Below are 22,133 nucleotides of genomic sequence, written 5' to 3'. Positions count from 1 at the left end.
GGGCGGGGCTTGCGCACTGTGACCGGCCGCTTAGGGGAGGAGAGGCTGTGAAGTGGGTGCCAGTTAACCCGGGTTTGTTCATGGGAAGGAGGCACTTCAAATAAAGGATTGAGGAGCCGAAGACTGGAAGCTGGTGTGAATGCTACTATTTTCAGTGCATCTTTCCGTTATTACTCCCTTGCTTTAACTGTAACTTTCTGTCTTATGCCCCTTAGAAACTAAGGCTTGAAAAACAGCTTCTGCCATGCTGCTGCTTGGGTACATCACAGCATGGTCTGCGTTTAGTATTAAAGAATTTATTACCAAAAAATTAATTAATTACCAAAGTTCCCCAGGAACTTGCTTTTAGTTGTTAGTCTGTTTGCAGTAAAGAACTCTCTCCCATGCCCCTTTTCATTCTTTCCACTGGGGTTGTGCTGGAGTTTATTTTGGTTTGATTGATTGTTAGGTGGAAGGAATGAAAATAGGTTTCTGGGGTAAACTTGTGACTTGGTATCTTGTGAGTTTTAATTTAACCTTGAAGTAAATTTTTTAAATGTTGCCTTAAAAATTAACAAAAAGTAATTCACATTAAAGTCCTAAACAACAAACTTTAAAATTAAAAATGCTATGCTAGATTGTATTTGTTTGATTTAGAAGCGAACTCTTAAAAAAAATGCTTAAATTGCATATTTTTAGTGTCATGACTGCTTTGTGCATAGCCTCTGTGTCAGCTTTCCTCTTTGACAAGGGAGTTAAACATGGCCTAATTCCTGATCAGAGAACACTCAGAAGTCACTAAGAAATATTAAAGCCACAAATAAAGGGGTACATTTATTTTTGTCTTTATCAGTGCCAGGGCTATATAGAAAATGTACGTTCCTATAACCTTGCTTATGTTTTAAACTTTTGGAATGACATCGTAACCTCTGTTAGTCTTTTTTACTTACGGTGAAAGTTTACTCAGAGCAGTTTCAGAGACCTTGTTATTCTCTTTTATCCTTTTTGGGTTGTTTTCACTTGGAGGCCTTCTATAGTCATTCTCAGAAGTCATGGTATAATTTTACCCTGCCCTGAACAAAGGGATCATCCATGCACAGAACTAAAGGAAAATGTGGTGTTCTCATTTTAAAATAGACATTAGCATTTTCTGAAGCTCAGAATTAGCCAAGATTTCATTACCCACACCCTCTCCTTAATTTTTTTAAAAAAATCTGTGTCTTAGACTACAAACTAAGTGCTTGCCTTTATCTATAAAGGGTAGTTTTGTGATTGCTTCTCCTATGAGAAAATGGAAAGAGCACCCTCTGATAATTTATTTACTTAAATTATTAGTCATTACTTAATCTAAATGCTGTTAGGGTTTCCTGCTGCTACAAATTGTACAAAGTCACTTCTGTGGAACATCTTCCTAAAAGTCTACTTTGTAGGATGAATGAACTTCCTCTTTCCAGGTAGACAAGATAGTGAAATATATTTTAAAATTAACTTTGCAAAACAGAGTTGGTTTTTCCTAAGAATCTGAGTTACACTCTTTTTAATTTAATTTAATTTATTTATTTATTAATATTTATTTATTTGGCTGCGTTGGGTCTTAGTTGCGGCACATAGGATCTTTCGTTGCGGCTTGTGGGCTTCTCTCTAGTGATGCATGGGCTCCAGAGTGCATGGGCTCAGTAGTTGTGGCATGAGGGCTCTTTAGTTGTGGCACATGGGCTCAGTAGTTGTGGCACCTGAGCTTAGTTGCGGTATGTGGGATCTTATTTCCCCAACCAGGGATCGAACCTGGGCCCCCTGCATTGGGAGCTTGGAGTCCTAACCACTGGCCCACCAGGGAAGTTCCTAACATGGTCTCTTATTTAAGGCTGATATGCTTGTTTATTGGGGAGCTTTCTGGTTCTAGAACTAGGTTGTCCAATACTGTATCCACTAGCCACATGTGGCTATTGAGCACTTGAAATTTGGCTAGTCTTTGCACCAATACTGATTCACACTATAACATGGATGAACCTCAAAAAAATGCTTAGTGAAAGAAGATGGTACGAATCATATGATTCTCTTTATGTAAAATGTCCAGAATAGGTAATTACAGAGACAGAAAGTAGATTAGTGGTTACGTAGGGCTGAGGATGGAAGAGAATGGAGAGTGCTGCTAATAGGTATGAGGTTTCTTTCTGGGGCAGTGAAATGTACCAGAGTTACATTATGGTGATGATTGCATAATTCCATAAATATACTAAAAACTATTGTATACCTTTATTTTTTATATTTTTATTTTTTAAAATTTTATTTATTTTTGGCTGCGTCAGGTCTTTGTTGCTGTGCACGGGCTTTCTCTAGTTGCAGCGAGCAGGGGCTACTCTTCATTGTGGTGCGTGGGCTTCTTATTGCGGTAGCTTCTCTTGTTGCGGAGCATGGGCTCTAGGCGCGTGGGCTTCAGTAGTTGTGGCACGCAGGCTCAGTAGTTGTGGCTCGCGGGCTCTAGAGCGTGTGGGCTTCAGTAGTTGTGGCACTTGGGCTTAGTTGCTCCGCGGTGTGTGGGATCTTCCTGGACCAGGGATTGAACCTGTGTGCCCTACATTGGCAGGATTCTTAATAACCACTGTGCCACCAGGGAAGCCCCAGTAGAACTATTTTTAAAAACACAGAATTTTGATGATATAGCACAAAAAAAAGTATTACTGGTTTTTATGTTGACCGCATGTTGAGATAATATTTCAAGTATATTACATTAAATAAAATACATTAAATTTCACCTGTTCTTACTTTTTAAATTTTATTTATTTATTTATTTATTTTGGCTGTGCCGGATCTTAGTGCAGCACTTAGGATCTTCGTTGCGGCATGTATATGGGATCTAGTTCCCCGACCAGGGATTGAACCCTGGCCCCTGCATTGGGAGTGCAGAGTCTTACCCACTGGACCACCAGTGGGTAAAAGTCCCTTACTTTTTAAAGTGTGGCTATTTAAACATTTTAAATTACATTTTTGACTTATATTAAATTTCTGTTGCACAGCACAGAATAGAAATGAGCTCTATCAAGATAGAATGTCATGGAGTGATTTATGTGTCGATTTACTGCTTTTCATTTTGTTTAAAGAATAGAGTCCACTATTTTTATTCTCAAGACCCTTCTATTCTTTTGAAATTATGGATTAATGGAAAAGGCTCTTGGGACTTATAAGCTTAAAATATATATTGAACTGTTTTGCAGATTCTGTCTTTAACAAATTTAGGATTGGTCAGGCTAAAATATTAAAATGCATGTTGATTTCCAGGGTGGCCAAGGGAATGTCTCAGCTGTTGAAAAACTTTAATATGTAAGTCCCCAAATAAATTAGTTCAATCCCCCAAGAAGAAAATTAAGTCATCTTAACCAGAATAATTTTTTTTAATTAAAAAAGAAACACACACACACACACACACAAATCCTTAATCTGAAGGTAATTTTGAAGCGATGGCTAATACTTTTTTTTTTTTTAATTTATTTATTTATTTTTGGCTGTGTTGGGTCTTAGTTTCTGTGTGAGGGCTTTCTCTAGTTGCGGCAAGCGGGGGCCACTCTTCATCGCGGTGCGCGGGCCTCTCTCTGTCGTGGCCTCTCCCGTTGCGGAGCACAGGCTCCAGACGCGCAGGCTCAGTAGTTGTGGCTCACGGGCTTAGTTGCTCCGCGGCATGTGGGATCTTCCCAGACCAGGGCTCGAACCCGTGTCCCCTGCATTGGCAGGCAGATTCTTAACCACTGCGCCACCAGGGAAGCCCGGCTAATACTTTTGATAGAGGTTTAAAATGTGTCTATTAACAGGCATGGAGTTCCGGTGTTGGAATTAGAATAAGACACACATTTTATAGATGCTCGTCTTGCTTCTAGATATGATTTATGTAACCACACCTGGGGAGTTCCATGGTTCTTTGAATGTTATTTTTGATTGTGTGGGGAGGGGCACAGTAGCTTCCTGAATGTGCTGTGTCATGGTGGTTGGAGCCATTTGGAGTGTAGCTTTGTGTTTGTTTCCACTGGAAGAAACTGCAGAGGAGTTATTTAAGTAGAAGGACTTTAGGCTGGCGTTTCTTAGTAATTTGAAGTCATTTGTAAATAATTAAACAAGTGCATCAAACCGGGGGTGGCTTTAGGCTTCCTGGTGGGGAGTTAGGTGCCCTTCTAACCTCTTGAGTATGGAGCTGCCTTAATAAAGAGTTCAGAAGTGGGAAATAGCAAACTTTTTTATTCTGGATAGTAAGGAGATGTAATTAGCACCAAAGTTAAATTGGAAAAAGGCAAAACCCGAAGTTCAAATTTACTTGCAGGTGTGGTAAAGGCTACGGCATTTGTACATAACCATTTGGAACTTAAAAACAACAACAACAACAAAACGGTTTCACGTGATCTGTATGCTTTCTTGGTTTATGCCTTTTAAACCATTTAGTTGTTCATGTAAGAAATATATCTAGTTTTTATACTGCATGTGGTTAAGGAAGTAAGAAATCTCACTGTTACAATTAACAGTTTAGATTTCTCCTGAGTTTGTCCCTTGAGTGAGGCATCCATCCCATGGATGTTCTAAGGGCTTTGCTGCCATACAGGAAGATTTCTTGTTCCTTAGGCAGGTGTGTTATATCTGCTTATTACTTCTAGGGCGCCTGCATGTTTGATGGTTTTTGCTTTGAGTTACCTGAGTAGCAGGTTTTGTGAGTCTTAAGGGATTGCCAAGAATGTAATGACACTGCAGGCCTAGGCTCTTTGGAATTTAAGACAGAAGTACTCTTGGCCCTAGAGTAAGGGCTGTGTTTTGGACACAGAATATGTAGAAAAATAATTTTTTCACTTTATCCTCTGTGAATTTTGTACTTAGCAGAATCTGTCTGAAGCAGAATCTGATCACATATCTGCCCCCCAAAAATCTGTTTTAAAAAAAAAATGGTAAGCTGCACTTTGTGACTAGATCTCTGCTAACCCATCATCTTATAATTCTTAAAGTTAACTAGGGAATTTTTTAGGGTCCCATAAAGCCCACCAGCAAATACGCCACGTGATTCTTAGTAATAGATTTATAAGAGCATAGCCACTTTCCATTTTTGCTATTGTTATTAGAACACTTAGATTTGAAACCACGAAATTATGGTTTTAATGCCAAAACTTGTAAGCCTTCAATTTTTAAAAAATTGTGGGAAAAATATACATAATGTGAAATTACCATTTTAACGTTTTTTTTCTTTGAAATTAGATCTAAGTTGTTTTCGTTTTTTTTTTTTTAATAATTTTATTTATTTATTTATTTATTTTTGGCTGCATTGGGTCTTCGTTGCTGCGCGCGGGCTTTCTCTAGTTGCGGCGAGCGGGGGCTACTCTTCATTGCGGTGCGTGGGCTTCTCATTGCAGTGGCTTCTCTTGTTGTGGAGCACGGGCTATAGGCATGTGGGCTCAGTAGTTGTGGTGCACAGGCTTAGTTGCTCTGCGGCATGTGGGATCCTCCCGGACCAGGGCTCGAACCCGTGTGCCCTGCACTGGCAGGCGGATTCTTAACCACCGCGCCACCAGGGAAGTCCTGTCTTCCTTTTTAAGACTGAAAAATATTCCTTCAGGCTTTTTTTGGGGTAACCTTTAATTATCCAGCAGTCATCCTATAGATTAACTATTTCCATATTCCTTTTGTTTAATTCTACTAAAAATAGTAGTAAGCTTAAAAACATTAAGTTGTAGCTGTAATTGCATCCCAAAGAGTTACTTGTGCATAACCACACATAGCATATTTAAGCTCAATTTTAAACAGTATTTTCCACCAAAATAAGGTGCTCTTTAAAAACCTGTCTTTAATGATTTTGTTTTTTCCTTCATTTATGTAAACTATTGGACTTTAGAATAGGAAGATAAATAAAACCATTTATTTTAATTACTGTGGTTGAATTTACCACCACTTTAGTGACCATGAACACTAAACATGTTTAATCTTATCTACCTATAAAATGGAGCCAGTACCTGTCTAAGGTTTAGGCATGCTTGATATTTATAAATGCTCACAGGGGAAGGCTAGGTGGAAACTAGAACTCAAGAAAAGTTAATTTTTGAGGTCTAGATTTTCTGTTATATTTAGAAATCCTTAGGAAATAAATTATTTTTTTGTATCAGCAATAAAAACTGATTGCAGTGAAAGGAAAAAGTACTGCTGGTGGATTATGGCTCTCTTTCTGCTTCTACCTGTTTCTATTAAGAGAAGACTTACACACACACACACACACTTAGGAATATTACTCAGCCATAAAAAAGAATGAAATAATGCCACTTGCAGCAACGTGGATGGACCTAGAGATTACTATACTAAGCGAAGTAAGTCGGAGAGAGAAAGACAAATATCTTATGATATCACTTATGTGTAGCATCTAAAAAGATGATACAAGTGAACTTACTTACAAAACAGAAATAGACTCACAGACATAGAAACAAGCTTATGGCTACCAAAGGGTAAAGAAGGGGGGAGGGATAAATTAGGAGTTTGGGATTAACGATACACACTACTATATATAAAATAGATGAACAATAGGACCTACTGTATAGCACAGGGAACTATACTCAATATCTTGTAGTAACCTACAGTGGAAGAGAATCTGAAAAAGAGAATATAAATAACTGAGTCACTTTGCTGTACACCTGAATCTAACACAACATTGTAAATCAATTATACTTCAATTAGAAAAAAACAAATGATGAAAAAAACAAGGAGAAAAAAACTTCCTCTGTTGTCAGTTTTACTCTATTAATTTATTTAGTCATAATTTTTAAAATCAGATCTTTTCCCATTAGAAGTCTTTGTGGTTTCTAATGATAGAAGAAGAAATATGTGGACCAAAACAAAATTGAAGTTAAAATATTGGTTCCATAATTTAAAAAATGCATCTTCACTGTTTAATATATTAATACAGTTTTTCTCAATAAGTATCCTAAATACCAAGAATTTAGACAACTTTTCATTAACTTTGGCTCTAAAGAGTTTAATTTATCATTTATACAGTCAAGTTCTAAAGTGCTTTCCCCATTTCTTTTGCAGTAGTTGCAGAATCACCAGTTAGAGCTGACTCATTTCTCTGAAATCATTTCTGAGGAACTTTTACCTTGATAAGCCAGGTTGTGAGACCTCTTGATTCAGCAGAGCCTTATTGACAAAACCCAGCAGGTAGCCTGTTACGTTGACTGGTTTGGAATCTCATTTTTTTCTAAGGTGCAAAGAGAAGAACAGTTCATTTTTGTTTTTGTTTTTTTAAAATATTTAATTAATTAATTTATTTATTCATTTATTTGTTATTTGGTTGAGCCGGGTCTTAGTTGTGGCACATGGGCTCCTTCGTCGCAGCACGTGAACTGTCAGTCGTGGCATGCATGCGGGATCTAGCTCCCCCACCAGGGATTGAACCCGGGCCCCCTGCATTGGGAGTGTGGAGTCTTATCCACTGCGCCACTAGGGAAGTCCCAAGAAGAACAGTTCATTTTGTACTTTACTTCTTAGGTCATGTTTGTATGTGTGTGTGTTTGTGTGTGTTAAAATAACATAAAATTTACCATTTTAACCATTTTTAAGTGTACCGTTCGGTGGTATTAAGTACATTCACCTTGTGGTGCAGCAGTCACCACTATTCATCTCTAGAACCCTTTCATCTTTCCGTTAAACAACTCCCATTCTCCTCTTCCCCAGCCCCAGGCTATGCCACCATTCCTTCTGTCTTTATGAATTTGACTGCTCTAGTTGCCTCAAAAAAACTGAATCATACAGCATTTGTCCTTTTGTGACTGGCTTATTTCACTTAGCATAATGTCCTCAGGGTTCATACAAGTTTTAGCATGTGGCCGAATTTTCTTTCCCTTTTAAGGCTGAATAATATTGCATTGTATATAGATACCACATTTTGTTTATCCAGTCATCTGTCGCTATATACTTGGGTTGCTTCTACCTTTTGGCTGCTAAACATGCTATGAATGTGGGTAAACAAATATCTATTCAAGTACTTGCTTTCAATTCTTTTTGTTATATATCCAGAAGTGGAATTGCTGAATGATTGTGGCAATTGTAAGTTTTTAAGGAACTACCATACTGTTTTCTATAGTGTCTACACCATTTTACTTTTCCACCAGCAGTGCACAGGGGTTCCAATTTCTTTACATCCTAGCCAACATTCTTATATTCTGTTTTTTGATAATAGCCATCCTAATGAGTGTGAAATGGTATCTTGCTGTTGTTTTGATTTGAATTTCCCTAACAGTCATGTTGAGCATCTTTTCATGTGTGCCTTGGCCATTTATGTCTTCTTTGGAGAAATGTCTGTTCAGGTTCAAAGATGCCCATTTTTGCACCTGGTTGGTTGACTGGTTTTTTTTTTGCTGTTGAGTTATGTTGTCATTCTTAAAGGCAAATTTTAAAATGTTTTAAAGTTATAAGACAAAATACCCCCTTAAGCTCTTTATGCAGAATAGAAGTTTTATTCATTCTCTGACCATGGTACTTGATGAGAAAAAATCTAGTTGTGATACTAAACTACCATCTTAAGTCCCTAGTTTGAGGGTAAACAAAGCTATTGAGCTGAGAAACAATTTTAACATGAATTGGAATAGTTATCATTGATGTAAGCCTTACTAGAGTAGGGGTAGCAGTGCTATATGTTTCACCCATTATTTGTTCAAAATTATAAAATAGTTTTGTCTACAAATACTTTGACCCTGCTATTGACATGGCAAAACACATACTGTAAAAAGCTGTTTGCAGTTTCTCTTTTTGTCATGTTTGCCAGAATCGAGTGACATCAGAACGTTTTGGATCCCAGCTTCTTCTCAGTCTAATCTTTAGAAGTTGACCTTTTTTTTTTTTTCCCCTGTAAGTTTTGGACTTATTCAAAGATTTTTATGAAGTGATATATTAGTAATAAGGAAGAACAGTGACTGTAAGGATCCTGCATTTGAATTGCAGCTTAAAATTAGCATGTTGGATTTTCAAAAGAAGGGAAAGCGGTCAAAGAAGGTAATGCAGGCTGGGGTTTCTCAACCTTGGTACTATTCACTTTTTAAAAAAAATAAATTTATTTATTTTAATTTTATTTATTTTTGGCTGCGTTGGGTCTTAGTTACTACGCGCGGGCTTTCTCTAGTTGCGGCAGGGGGAGGCTACTCTTCGTTGCAGTGTGCGGGCTTCTCATTGCCGTGGCTTCGCTTGTCGCGGAGCATGGGCTCTAGGCACGCGGGCTCAGTAGTTGTGGCGCACGGGCTTAGTTGTTCCGCGGCATGTGGGATCTTCCCGGACCAGGGATCGAACCCGTGTCCCCTGCATTGGCAGGCGGATTCTTAACCTCTGTGCCACCAGGGAAGCCCCCACTATTCACTTTTGAGGCCAGATAATTCCTTGTTGTGGGGCTGTCCTGTGCACCGTAGGATGTTTAGCAGCATCCCTGGCTTCTACTCACTAAATGGCAGTAAGCTTCACCACCCACCCACAGTTGGACAACCAAAAATGTCCCTTGGGGCGCAAAATGGCCCCAGTTGAGAGCCACTGATGCAGGTATTCACAATTATAGGATTTATGAATGAAATAGAATAGTGCAAAATCCACACTCTGGACTTTGTTAGATATTTAAAGCACTGTTTTATGTGTTATAATTGTGCTTTTGCTTATATCCCAGAAAAATGTCTATTTAAAAAAATCATCTTCTACAAAGTTCTAGATGACAGGATCCATGAAGTGTTTTTGTTTTTATAGTTACCAGTGATTTTTCAGTCAGGTTATTAACATATGTCAAAGTCCTAGAGTCTTGGCTAGAACAGCCATTACTTTTCTTGAATAATTAATCAAACATTAAAGAAGAAAGACATACTTTGCAGTTTTCAACAAAGTAATGTTTTCTCAGAAATTTTCATTTCACTCTTAGATACTGAATGTAGTTAATACCTTCATTTTATCGAGCTTGGTGTACTTTCCTAGGCATTAATTTCAGTTGCTTGGATAATTCAAATCAATAATTTTCTGGAGTCACACATCCATTACATATTGGGCACCATGCTAGGCTCTGTTTACAAAGATGAATCTAGTCTTGGACTTTTAAGAGGCTGGTAAATGAGTAGTTATAATCCAGAGTGAAAGGGTTTGAGATAGACATTGTAGTAAAAGAGGCTTAGAAATACACAACTAAGAAATCAATGAATGCTATGGGGTGGGGTGGGGATGTCAAGAACAGCTGCAGAGCAGGAGGTTAACATTGGAGCTAGCTAATCCTTGAAGGCAGGGCAAGCAGGGAGGGACAGAAAGGTGTCTTCAGTAGGAATAGGTATGGACAAGAGCTCTCATATTCTTGCTGTATGCTAGGCAGAGTGCTAAGTACCTTACAATCACAAACTCATTAAATTTTCACCATAGCCCCTCACAAGTGATAGGTATTATCACCATTTACATACAAGAAAGTGAAATATTAGGAAGTAATTTAACCAAGGACTTATATCTAATAAGAAAAAAAGGGGGGTGCCCATGATTAGAAACTGGTATACTCTTTTTTTGTTTGTTTTGGCCACGCTGTGCGGTATGCAGGATCTTAGTTCCTCGACCAGGGATTGAACCCGTGCCCCCTGCTGTGGAAGCTCAGAGCCCTAACCACTTGGTGGCCATTCCTGGGCCACCAAGGAATTCCCAAAACTGGTATACTCTTATGTGGATAGATCATTAGTGGGTAGGATAAAGAGTGACAAGGGAATGAGAATAAGCGACTAGAAAATTAGTTTGGGACCAAGTTGTAAAGGGTCCCCTCTCTCCCTTGTTGAACAATGTGGAGCTGTCAGAGCTGGAAGGTTTGGAGGTAGGTGGAGAGTCATAGAACCCTAGAGTTAGCAGGACCTTTGAAGGTCATGAGGTCTGGTAACCCACTAGGGAAATTAAAGTTTAGAGAAGCAAAATGTGGTACCTTACCAGACTGAACAGTTGAGTATTTCCTTCCTGATTTTCTTATAAAACAAAAAAGAGACTTAATTCAGGTTGTATCAGAAGTGGTAGAGTTGAAAATGGAATTAAGATAACATCAGAATGCCTACTAAGCTAGTGGGGTTTTTGTTTTTAGTTTAAACTTTCTGGGCTCAGGACCCTTTTACATTCTTAAATTATTGAGCTTTTGTTTACTTTGTAATATCTATTGACATTTGCCATATTAGAAATTTAAACTTTAATTTGAAAATTTTATTAATTCTCCATAACTTTTTTCTTTCTTTTAAATTTTAGTAGTTTATTTGAGCAAATATCTATTTGAATTGGGCAGTGCGAAACTGGAAATGGTTAGGAGTGCTCCATCAACAGGAGCTGGGGGAGAAGCTTTTAGAGAGAAAATCAAAGCAGAAAAATTAGTTGATCAGTTATAGCTTTAGCTTTTGCCTTATTTGGAAAAGCCTAATTGGCTGTTTGTTATTGGTTGTCCTTAGGTGTGATTTCTTAGCCTTGAGGCAGTTACAGGCTTAGGTTTTTGTTTGCTTATGTAGGGTTGCTAAGGTATTAGAACCACCTCAGTCTAATGGTCTCCTTGTTTAATTAATTTAACACATTACCCCCTCCTTTTGGCCCTCTTCTCATATCGGAGAGTTTAACCAAAAATTTGGTGATAGTGCCACTCTTGGTCACCATCAGGTTGTTGTTTTTGTCTCGTCGTGAAACTCATAGGTTATGAGTCTGGTCTGTGGAAGAATTGTTTTTGCTGTTCATCTCATTGTTTATCTTATTTCTCTGCAAGTGCAGTGAGACCATCTGATGTATTGCTGATGGCTACAGACATGAATTTAAGACCCTTGAGAGAACATAGCCCACCAGGGAGATTATAATGATGACGGTCAGTCGGATAATACCAAGAGACTGAGTATGCTCCTTACGGCTCCCTATGAACCAAACAAGTTCTTATCAAATAAAGCAAAGAATGTAACCGAAGGGCCATCAACCTGTTTTAAGTCAAGAGGCTTCTTTGTTAATTTCCTGTATTTGCTATAGTATCGGAGGGTGTGATCCAGTTATATAGCAGGAGGTATTTGCTATGGCACAGACTTATGGCTTGTTTTGCCAGTAAGTAATAGAAAGCAATGCTATTATCCAAAACCACCTTAGCAAGAAATTCTAGGGACTTTTGTTGTGGAGCTATGGCCTTAGTGGTAGATTTAGAGGCAGTTGCCAGAGTTAAGGAACATTGTCTTTCTGTGCATTTACAGAGAGCAAAAGCAAGAGGCAAAAAGGCAAACGGAATAAAGGTTTCATATTGGAGACAAAGATCTTCATCCATGATATTGGGAGAACCAGATACCTCAAGATGTTTTCTGCTTCTGGAGAGGAAGCTCCAAAGTCTATTTTATTTTATTTTATTTATTTATTTTTAAAATTCATTTATTTTTATTTTGGGCGGCACTGGGTCTTCATTGCCGCACGCAGGCTTTCTCTAGTTGTGGCGAGTGGGGGCTACTCTTCGTTGTGTTGCGCGGGCTTCTCATTGCGGTGGCTTCTCTCTTTGCAGAGCACGGGCTCTAGGCACGTGGGCTCAGTAGTTGTGGCGCACGGGCTTAGTTGCTCCGCAGCATGTGGAATCTTCCCGGACCAGGGCTCGAACCCATGTCCCCTGTATTGGCAGGCGGATTCTTAACCACTGCGCCACCAGGGAAGTCCCTATAAATTTTTTATTGAAGTGAAGTTGATTTACAATGTTGTGTTAGTTTCAGGTGTACAGCAAAGTGATTGAGATATACATACATATGTATCTTTATTTTCAAATTCTTTTCTCTTATAGGTTATTACAAAATATTGAATATAGATCACTGTGTTATACAGTAGGTCCTTTTGGTTATCTGTTTTATATATAGTAGTGTGTATATGTTAATCCCAAACTCCTAATTAACCCTCCACTCCCTTTCCCCTTTGGTAACCATAAGTTTGTTTTCTGTGTCTGTGGGTCTATTTCTGTTTTGTATATAAATTCATTTGTATCATATTTTTTTTAGATTCCACATATAAGTGATATATATTTGTTTTTCTCTGTCTGGCTTACTTCAGTTAGTATGATAATCTCTAGGTCCATCCATGCTGCTGCAAATGGCATTATTTCATTCTTTTTTATGGCTGAGTAGTATCCCATTGTATAAATATACCACATCTTCTTTATCCATTCATCTGTCAGTGGACATTTAGGTTGCTTTCATATCTTGGCTATTGTAAATAGTGCTTCAATGAATATTGGGGTGCATGTATTTTTTCAAATTATGGTTTTCTCCAGATATATGCCCAGGAGTGGGATTATAGAATCATATGGTAGCTCTCTTTTTAGTTTTTAAAGGAACCTCCACACTGTTCTCCATAGTGGCTGCACCAATCTACATTCCCACCAACAGTGTAGAAGGGTTCCTTTTTCTCCACACCACCCTCTTCAGCATTTATTATTTGTTGACTTTCTGATGCTGGCCATTCTAATCGGTGTGAGGTGATACCTCATTGTAGTTTTGATTTGCATTTCTCTGATAATTAGCGATGTTGGAGATATTTTCATGTGCCTCTTGTGGCCAGGTAAATTTAAAGTTCACTTTCTTAAAACTATTAGTTGATGCACCATCATTGCCACTACTTTAGACAATGTAGATTGAAAAGCTTCTTATTAACTACTTCTGGCTTTTAAGAAACAACTAAAATACTATATATCATAAGTTTTGGTGAATTCTTGTGATTCTTCAGTTTTAACAAGATTCTGAAAATAAGAATTTTTTAAAGTTAAAATTGACACAGATATTCTGGGCATTTGGATTTTCTTTCACTTTATAGGACTAAAAAGTATTTGGGGGTCTAAATTTGTGCCCCTGTTTTGATTCAGGACCTTAAAATCCATAGTACATTTAATAGACTACACTGGAAATATACATTGCAGTTTTGGGTTAGCATATTAAAATGTGACCTCAAAAGTTGTATCGTTCTATCATTTCATAATTTATTTAAAAACCTTTCCTTCTTTTTAGTTATAACTTCAAATTGGTCAACAGATATTTCTGCCAGTTAAATTTTACATCTTGTTTCAAAATTGGTGTGGTAGCAGGGAATTCACCAAAAGTGTGATGACATTTATAACAAAACTAATTTCTGTCACTATTTTATACTTTGAAATCATTGCTCCCATTGATTCCTTTGCATTTTTATAATATGGACTTAAACAGAACTTTGTTGGCTCACTATTTTAGTACCCAGAAATTCTGCTCTTGCCCATATTTGTTTACTTTTTTTAAAAATTAAATTTAATTAATTAATTAATTTATTTATTTGGCTGCGTTGGGTCTTCATTACTGCCCGCGGGCTTTCTCTAGTTGTGGCGAGCGGGGGCTATGTTTCGTTGTGGGGCGCAGGCTTCTCATTGCGGTGGCTTCTCTTGTTGCGGAGCATGGGCTCTAGGCGCGCGGGCTTCAGTAGTTGTGGCACGTGGGCTCAGTAGTTGTGGCTCGTGGGCTCTAGAGCGCAGGCTGAGTAGTTGTGGCGCACCGGCTTAGTTGCTCCGTGGCATGTGGGATCTTCCCGGACCAGGGATCGAACCCGTGTCTCCTGCATTGGCAGGCAGATTCTTAACCATTGTGCCACCAGGGCAGCCCCTATTTGTTTACTTCTTTACCCACTACTGCCATTGATTCCTCTACATTTTTATAATATGGACTTAAACAGAACTTTGTTGGCTCATTATCTGAGTACCCAGAAATTATGCTCTTGCCCATATTTGTTTACTTCTTTACCCACTACTGCTAAGGAATTTTGGTGTATATATTATTGGTGGTATTGTAATTAAAGTGTTTTCCTTAATGGTTATTTTATTATTCCTTGGAATTAAGTTGATAAGTCACATACATATTCTATACTGTAGTCATCTGGTGGCCTTATGAATAATCTTGTATTGCTTGGAGTACGTTATACATGTAGAACGTTTTTTTCTTTCTGTGCTAAAAACAGAAGATAAATTAATTTTGTTAACCCTTAATTTCAGAAAGTACAATGTCCTGTTCACTTAGTACTAGTAATACTACTTTTGCTTAATGATACGGAAAAAAATTTCTTTTTATTGTTGGGAAAATTGAAACCCAGTCATTTCTAGGAGGCCTGGCAATGATGACTTGTGGTTCTACCTTGAGGCTTTTATCCATAGTAGTTTGTATTTTGTAACTCAGGTATCTCCTTTTGGCTCTTACTGGCATAGGTTTATTTCTTTATGTTTCAAACTGCAGAAAGTTCTGGTAACTTCATAAAGTTTTTATCTTTTGCCTTATCATGTGAGAGCTAAATAAAAATGCTATGTAAATTCTATTTTTTTATGGTATTTCTTTTTTTAAAAAGCAATAGCAAATTTGTCTCAGATCCTGGAGTTAGACTTATTCATCTGGCTGGTTTAGAGTTTGTGCTGGATGTGAGAGCTGTAGTCTGGATGCAAATGACAAAAACTGTTGAACCTGTCCTCTACAGAGTGTGCCTAAAGTGGATTAACTGCCTGCACTCCCCGCCCCCCACCCCGAGTTATTTGCTTTTATTTTTTTTATTTTTATTTTTATTTTTTAAACAATCGTATTTATTTATTTATTATTTATTTATTTATTTATTTATTTATTTATGGCTGTGTTGGGTGTTCGTTTCTGTGCGAGGGCTTTCTCTAGTTGCGGCAAGTGGGGGCCACTCTTCATCGCGGTGCGCGGGCCTCTCATTATCGCGGCCTCTCTTGTTGCGGAGCACAGGTTCCAGACGCGCAGGCTCAGTAATTGTGGCTCACGGGCCTAGTTGCTCCGTGGCATGTGGGATCTTCCCAGACCAGGGCTCGAACCCGTGTCCCCTGCATTAGCAGGCAGATTCTCAACCACTGTGCCACCAGGGAAGCCCGTTATTTGCTTTTAGAATTAAGTCTTCCGCAGCAAGGAGGGGAGAGTATGAAGCAAAATTTCAGAAACCTGTAAATAGCTTTTTATTAATGTATTTGAGAATGCTATAAAAGAACTTAAAACCATAGCAGTCTTGCACATGCAGTACTGAAATAATTTAATATTTCTCACATGGTTCTTGGGCATAATAAACTTGTTCTGACCATGTTGGTAGTATTTTCTCCTTGTCTTTCAACTGTGACTGTCTCTCCCTTTGAGGTTTGTATTAAACTGAAGAGAGAAATTAAATTTCATTGCCTCTCATTTCCCACATTATTCGCAGAGAAAAGAGCCTAAACTAACAAGACTCAAGTAACTTATATAATATTTCTTTATTAGTCCTTCAAAAATTTAAAAATTAAAATTACCTGGTAATTATTTTGGATGTCTGTTTTTTCCTAAAGAATAATTTACCCATGAGGCGGTGGTGGTAGTAGTAGTAGTAACAGTAATAGTAACAGAGCATTGCCACTTCATTTATGGATTGCCGTCATATTCCAAACTCTGTTAGCCTGTGTGTTATTTTATTAAACTCTTAACCTTGTGAGATAGGTGCTGTTATTATTTCCATTTTACAGATGTAGAAACTGAGGCTTAGCAAGAGGTTAAGTGACTTGTCCAAGGATACATGCTGTATGTCTGAGCCAAGATTTGAATCGAGATCTCTGAATCCAAAACCCATATATCCACTATTCTATTGATATTACCCTTAAGTCAATTGTGTTTACTAGTCATATTTCATTTGGAAAAAATTGTTCACATTTTGCACAGAACGAAACATTTGTCTTTCGGTGGCATGTGGTGGTAAAAGATTGTTACTTTTACTTCCACATTCCCAGGCTGGTATTTGCTGTGTTCTGCCATCTCTGAAGGTAGAGTATGAAATAGATGTGGAGAAGGTAGGGTGTCTAGAAATCCCAGACCTGAAATTTAGACCTTTTAATTATTGCCATTTGTTAATTTTAAGAAGTTTTATATGCGACTCATTTTCTGTTTGATTTTTCACGTAAGTTTTTTTCCCCCCTTCTGTAGCACTGATTCCAGCAGTAGTTCAAGTGATGACTCTCCAGCCCGATCAGTTCAATCTGCAGCAGTCCCAGCCCCCACTTCCCAGTTGCTTTCATCCCTGGAAAAAGATGAGCCCCGTAAAAGTTTTGGGATCAAGGTTCAGAATCTTCCAGTACGCTCTACAGGTAAAATTTTGTGTTACTCTACTTTCCTCTCTTCTACTATTGGGGAATGAGAGATTGAGCAACTTAAATTCTATACTTTGTATAGAATTTGTTTAAATAGCTCTCTTTCTTATCTGACTGTGTTGGTAATATTTTCTATTTGTCTTTCAATTTGACTCTCTCTCCCTTTTTGTGGTTCATTGATATTTAATGCCATGTAATAAAAAGCAAGTGATTATAACTGTATGTAGTTTCTAGATTGTTATATATGTAAAGATTTCATGTTACTTGTACTTAATTATATACACATACATATATAAATACACATTATTACGCATATTATATGCATATACATATACACACATAAAGACTTTATGGTGCGTGTTATGTAGAGAAAGCATGGTTCATTTTTTATTATAAATGTACTTTTTTTTTTTTTTTTTTTTTTTTTGGCTGCGTTGGGTCTTCATTGCTGCGCGTGGGCTTTCTCTAGTTGAAGCGAGTGGGGCCTACTCTTCGTTGTGGTACGCGGGCTTCTCATTGCGGTGGCTTCTCTTGTTGTGGAGCACGGGCTCTAGGCATGTGGGCTTCAGTAGTTGTGGCTCGCAGGCTCTAGAGCGCAGGCTCAGTAGTTGTGGTGCACGGGCTTAGTTGCTCTGTGGCACGTGGGATCTTCTGGTTCCAGGGCTCGAACCCGTGTCCCCTGTATTGGCAGGAGGATTCTTAACCACTGCGCTACCAGGAAAGTCCCAAAGCATGGTTCATTTTTGAATAAAAATGCTTTCTGGATTAAATATTTTGATATTAGGGAAAATTTGGTACAATGAAATTGTAGAAATACTATTTTCAGTTAGATTTATATTGGTCTGGAGTCCTGTGTGAAATAGCTTGGATATAAAAAAATTATGATAGGAAATCCATTTCAAAATATTAACATTTTAAATGAGGAAAGTCATGAATAATGACTTTATATAGTTAAAAGCTATACCGTTGTCTTTTATTCCTAATATTTTTGATTGACATTTGGCCATAATATATTTTTATTTCTATGTCAGGCATATTGAGAATGTAAACAACTGTTAGTAGATGGTCTAAACAACTGTTAGTAGATGGTCAAACCAACAAAGACCAAACTAAGCATTTCTTAGCTAAGTGCATTTTAATGATTATTTAAATTATTTATTAAAACAGCCTATAAAACCTACATACCAGGTTTATGAATAGAGATATTGAGACACAAATGTTGGTGAACTTTTGATTTAGATTACTTTGTAATTTAGGAATGGACAGGGGTTATAATTGGCTTGTCTTTCTCTACAATTTAATTTTTATAAGGAAGCAAATTAACACAAGACCTCCAGATAGTATAATTCATCTGTAAAAGGCCTTAACGTTGTTTAGCATGTTACATGCTATTTCCCACACAATTTTATCATCAACATGATGCTTGGAAAACTAGAAATATGGCTTTCTTTCTAAGTCTTTAAAGTTTTATATACGCATATATATGTGTGTTTGTATAGTTTTTATCATGAAAATTTTAAACATACCCACAGGAGAAGGAGTAACAAAATGAACTCCCCTTATACCATACCGCAGATTAAAAAATCATCAGTATTTTGCCATATTTGCTTTGTCCGTCTCCATCTTCCTTCTTTCCTGTTCTTTGTTACCTTTTTATCCTAAAGTAAATCCCTGATGTTACATCATTTCACACTTGACTTAAAAGATCTATACTTTTGTATTTATTTGTAAAATATAAGGGTATTTTCCTGCATAAGCATGATATCATTCTTACCTAACAAATAACTAGTAATATCTTCTAACCCCCAGTTTATTTTCAGAATTGTACGGTAGTCTCTAAAATGCATTTTTAGAGTTATTTTATTTGAAAAAGTAAAGTTTTAATGCTAATTAGGTCAAAAATCAGGCTAAAGATTTAGTAGCTTACACTTTGAGTTGTAACTAAATTAGAAAAATAAGCAACTTGTTTTTGTTTGGGGATTTAGATACAAGCCTTAAAGATGGCCTTTTCCATGAATTTAAGAAATTTGGAAAGGTGACTTCAGTGCAGATACATGGAACTTCAGAAGAGAGGTATGGTCTGGTATTCTTTCGGCAGCAGGAGGACCAAGAAAAAGCATTGACTGCATCAAAAGGAAAACTTTTCTTTGGCATGCAGATTGAAGTAACAGCATGGATAGGGCCAGGTAAGAGACAAAGAAGCTGAGTTTTAGTGTAATTTTTATTCCATTATATGAAAGGGCCACATGTTATCCTGAATGTGGACACTATTCCAGCTCTGTTTATTAAAACATACTTTCAGTGTCTTCTGTTTTAAAGAGTGGTTACATTTTGTCATTCAACTTAATAAAATAGTTTGTTTTGGCTAGGAAGGGTTAAAGATTGTTCTGTTTCTGTTAGAGAACATGCTAACTTTTAAGAGTTGTGAAAGGCAAACTTCATGTTGTTGAATCCTGCTTTCCCAAAAGGATTGAGTTGATTGAGATAAGGTGATAGTTCCGAGGAGAATGACAACAGAATTATTCTGAATTAGAAAACAGACTATATCAATTTGAGGGACTAGTTAGACCAGTTTTCTTTCCATTATGCCAGCACAAATTGGATCTGTTATTCTAGCTTCCATGACCTTGAAAGATAGTGACAGAGTGGCAGGACTAAGTCTTTTGAGTGCAACCCGTTGAAAATTTCAAGGGGACATTTTATTGCTTGAACCTACCTGTAAGACCTATCTATTCTAAGGCAGGAAGTCTTGTCAGGCATGACTTGGGTCAGTATTTTTCCTGTTTCAGAACCACCTGCAGTGCTTGTTTAGAATACAGACTCTTTGATCATACCCCAGCTTACTGGTTCAGAATTTGCATACTCAAGTTTTAAAAACCCCTGATTTACTTGTGAGTAAATCTGTAGAAGAATGAATAGAAATGTTAAAATTATGCATTCACATTATGTGTGTGGGACAGTTGAACTTTTAAGACTAAAACTTTGAGTGGAATTTATAGGGTAAACATAGCCCATTTTCTTGGAATATTCATTTTATGTGACAATTAAGAGGAAAAAAATAGAATTTCCCTGATAAGAATGTGTCATTTGTATATTAAAACAGGCACAGTCAGGGTTTTTAGAGTGAAGACTATAAAGGGTGCATAATTTTATGATAAAACACAGGAATTCAAAGACATACTATCTTTTCAAAGGAATTATAAGTTATGCCTTCACATTCCCTCCTCTACAAAGTTTGGGATGTACTGCCCTAACTTGTACTGGGCTAAGAGCAACTCAGGAGTTCTTATTTAACACAATTGGAACAGGTCAGAACTGACTTTGAGGAATAATATTTAGAATGTCATATCATCTATATAAGTTTTTAGAGCCATATATAATTATTAACTAGTGAAGATCTAACTCAGGGGCATTATCAATAGGTGACTTTCTAATCGCCAAGTAGTGGGCTTAGCTTGAGATATTTATTGTAAAAAAAAAATCATTTTACCTAATTAGTTAGCACCCAGGATGTTAATTGGGCTTTTTAACCACCTGCCACTGAAGATGTTGAGAAGTTTGATTGGTTCAAGCATCGGAAAGCTGAAGGTACTTTTTCCAGATGGGACAGCATTGAAACACCAGTTTAAATGGGATATTTGAAAGCTGAGTAGGGACACTTGGTTGGAATTATGCTGTTGGATGGTTGTCATGAATGTTTTATATTGAAATGTATGGAGCTGATTGCTTCCTTAGGTCAAGGACGTCTTGGAATTAAAAAGATCCAAATCCAAGAAACCTAACTCTGTAGACAGATCTCTGGTGGCTTCTAAGATTGTGCTTTTCTACTCCTATGCACAGCATTACAATCCCCTAAACATGAAATTGCAGGATAAAACAGTCTTTTCAATGATGTGTAGACAGTAAGACTTAAAACTGGTCATGAAGGTTGAATAGATTACATGTGGAAAAGACACTCCCTCCCTGGCCCCAACTGAATTTCTGATTTTGAAATTTTAAGTGAGCTATTTGGTAGAAATGAAGTCATTACAGATTTTAATGGCTGCAAATCATGCTTTATCCTTCTGATTCTGCCTTTTTTTTTTTTTTATTCTACGCCACGTGGCTTGCAGGATGTCAGTTCCCCAACCAGGGATTGAACGTGGGCCATGGCAGTGAAAGCCCAGAATCCTAACCACTAGGCCACCAGGGAACTCCCCTGATTCTGCCTTTTGAAGTACAAACCTCAAGATGTGCCTGAATTATTTTTTTCTTTTTCTCCTTTTAAATGAAATATTCCTAAGTATGTGCCCTCTGTTAGTTACATAATTTTAAGAAGACCTAGTTGAGCTTAAAATGAGATATACCCCTGTGAAGTAAGATGAAAATGTAGAGATAGGTGTATGAGCACTGGGCAGTTTCTGGGTCCACCTGACTGAAAAAGTATGTACTCTCTGATGACACAGGTAAGATTAAGCTGAGCTGCCATTAGAACTATCAAACTGGAATCAGGAGTGAGATGTATTCTGGCTGAGTTCACCCAACATCTCAGAAGTTGAGTCTTTTTAATACCGGCGTTGTCATTGACATCATCAGTAATGTTTCAGTGGCTGGCACTAAACACTTTGTTTTAGTCAGGTTGATCAAATATTAACTTTTTGGGATGGGTTTGTTTTACATTAAAAAAGAGAGCGAGAACATACAGGCTGTTATAATTACTATCCAGAAAACGTTGAATGTCCCTGCCCTAGACGAAGTTAATAAATGGAGCTTCAGAGAAAGCCTGTGATTGAATTAGATGTTGAACCAGGGCTTTTGATCATAAGAAATAGAAACCTTAAGAGTCATTTAGTCTCTTTCTGTTTGTCATTGGGTACCATGCAACACCAAAAGAAGGTATTTCATAAGCGTTACTTCAGTCAGTTTTCATACAAGTATTATTCTTGTATTTAAAAATTGCTGCATTTAGACAATTGGGTATGACAAACATAAAATGCTAACTATTTTATAAAATGTTGAAATGTAAATTAAATAATGAAGCTGGACTATTTTTAGCTGAATTTTA

At 37.4% G+C, this 22,133-nt stretch overlaps 1 protein-coding gene across 3 annotated transcripts in view; it reads left to right on the top strand.

Annotated features, from left to right (window-relative positions):
- Nucleotides 1–22,133, top strand: part of SPEN (spen family transcriptional repressor) — an 85,243-nt gene that overhangs the window by 36,396 nt on the left and 26,714 nt on the right. For all 3 annotated transcript variants that reach the window (XM_061184894.1, XM_061184893.1, XM_061184895.1), the window contains 2 exons: nucleotides 16,926–17,086; nucleotides 19,075–19,275. In XM_061184894.1, coding sequence (XP_061040877.1) covers nucleotides 16,926–17,086; nucleotides 19,075–19,275 — 362 coding nt within the window. The remainder of the gene's footprint in view (nucleotides 1–16,925; nucleotides 17,087–19,074; nucleotides 19,276–22,133) is intronic.

Source organism: Eubalaena glacialis, chromosome 3, assembly GCF_028564815.1.
Source record: "Eubalaena glacialis isolate mEubGla1 chromosome 3, mEubGla1.1.hap2.+ XY, whole genome shotgun sequence".
Classification (NCBI taxonomy): domain Eukaryota; kingdom Metazoa; phylum Chordata; class Mammalia; order Artiodactyla; family Balaenidae; genus Eubalaena; species Eubalaena glacialis.
Note: the sequence above shows the minus strand (reverse complement) of the source record. Positions and strands in the feature narration are given on the sequence as shown.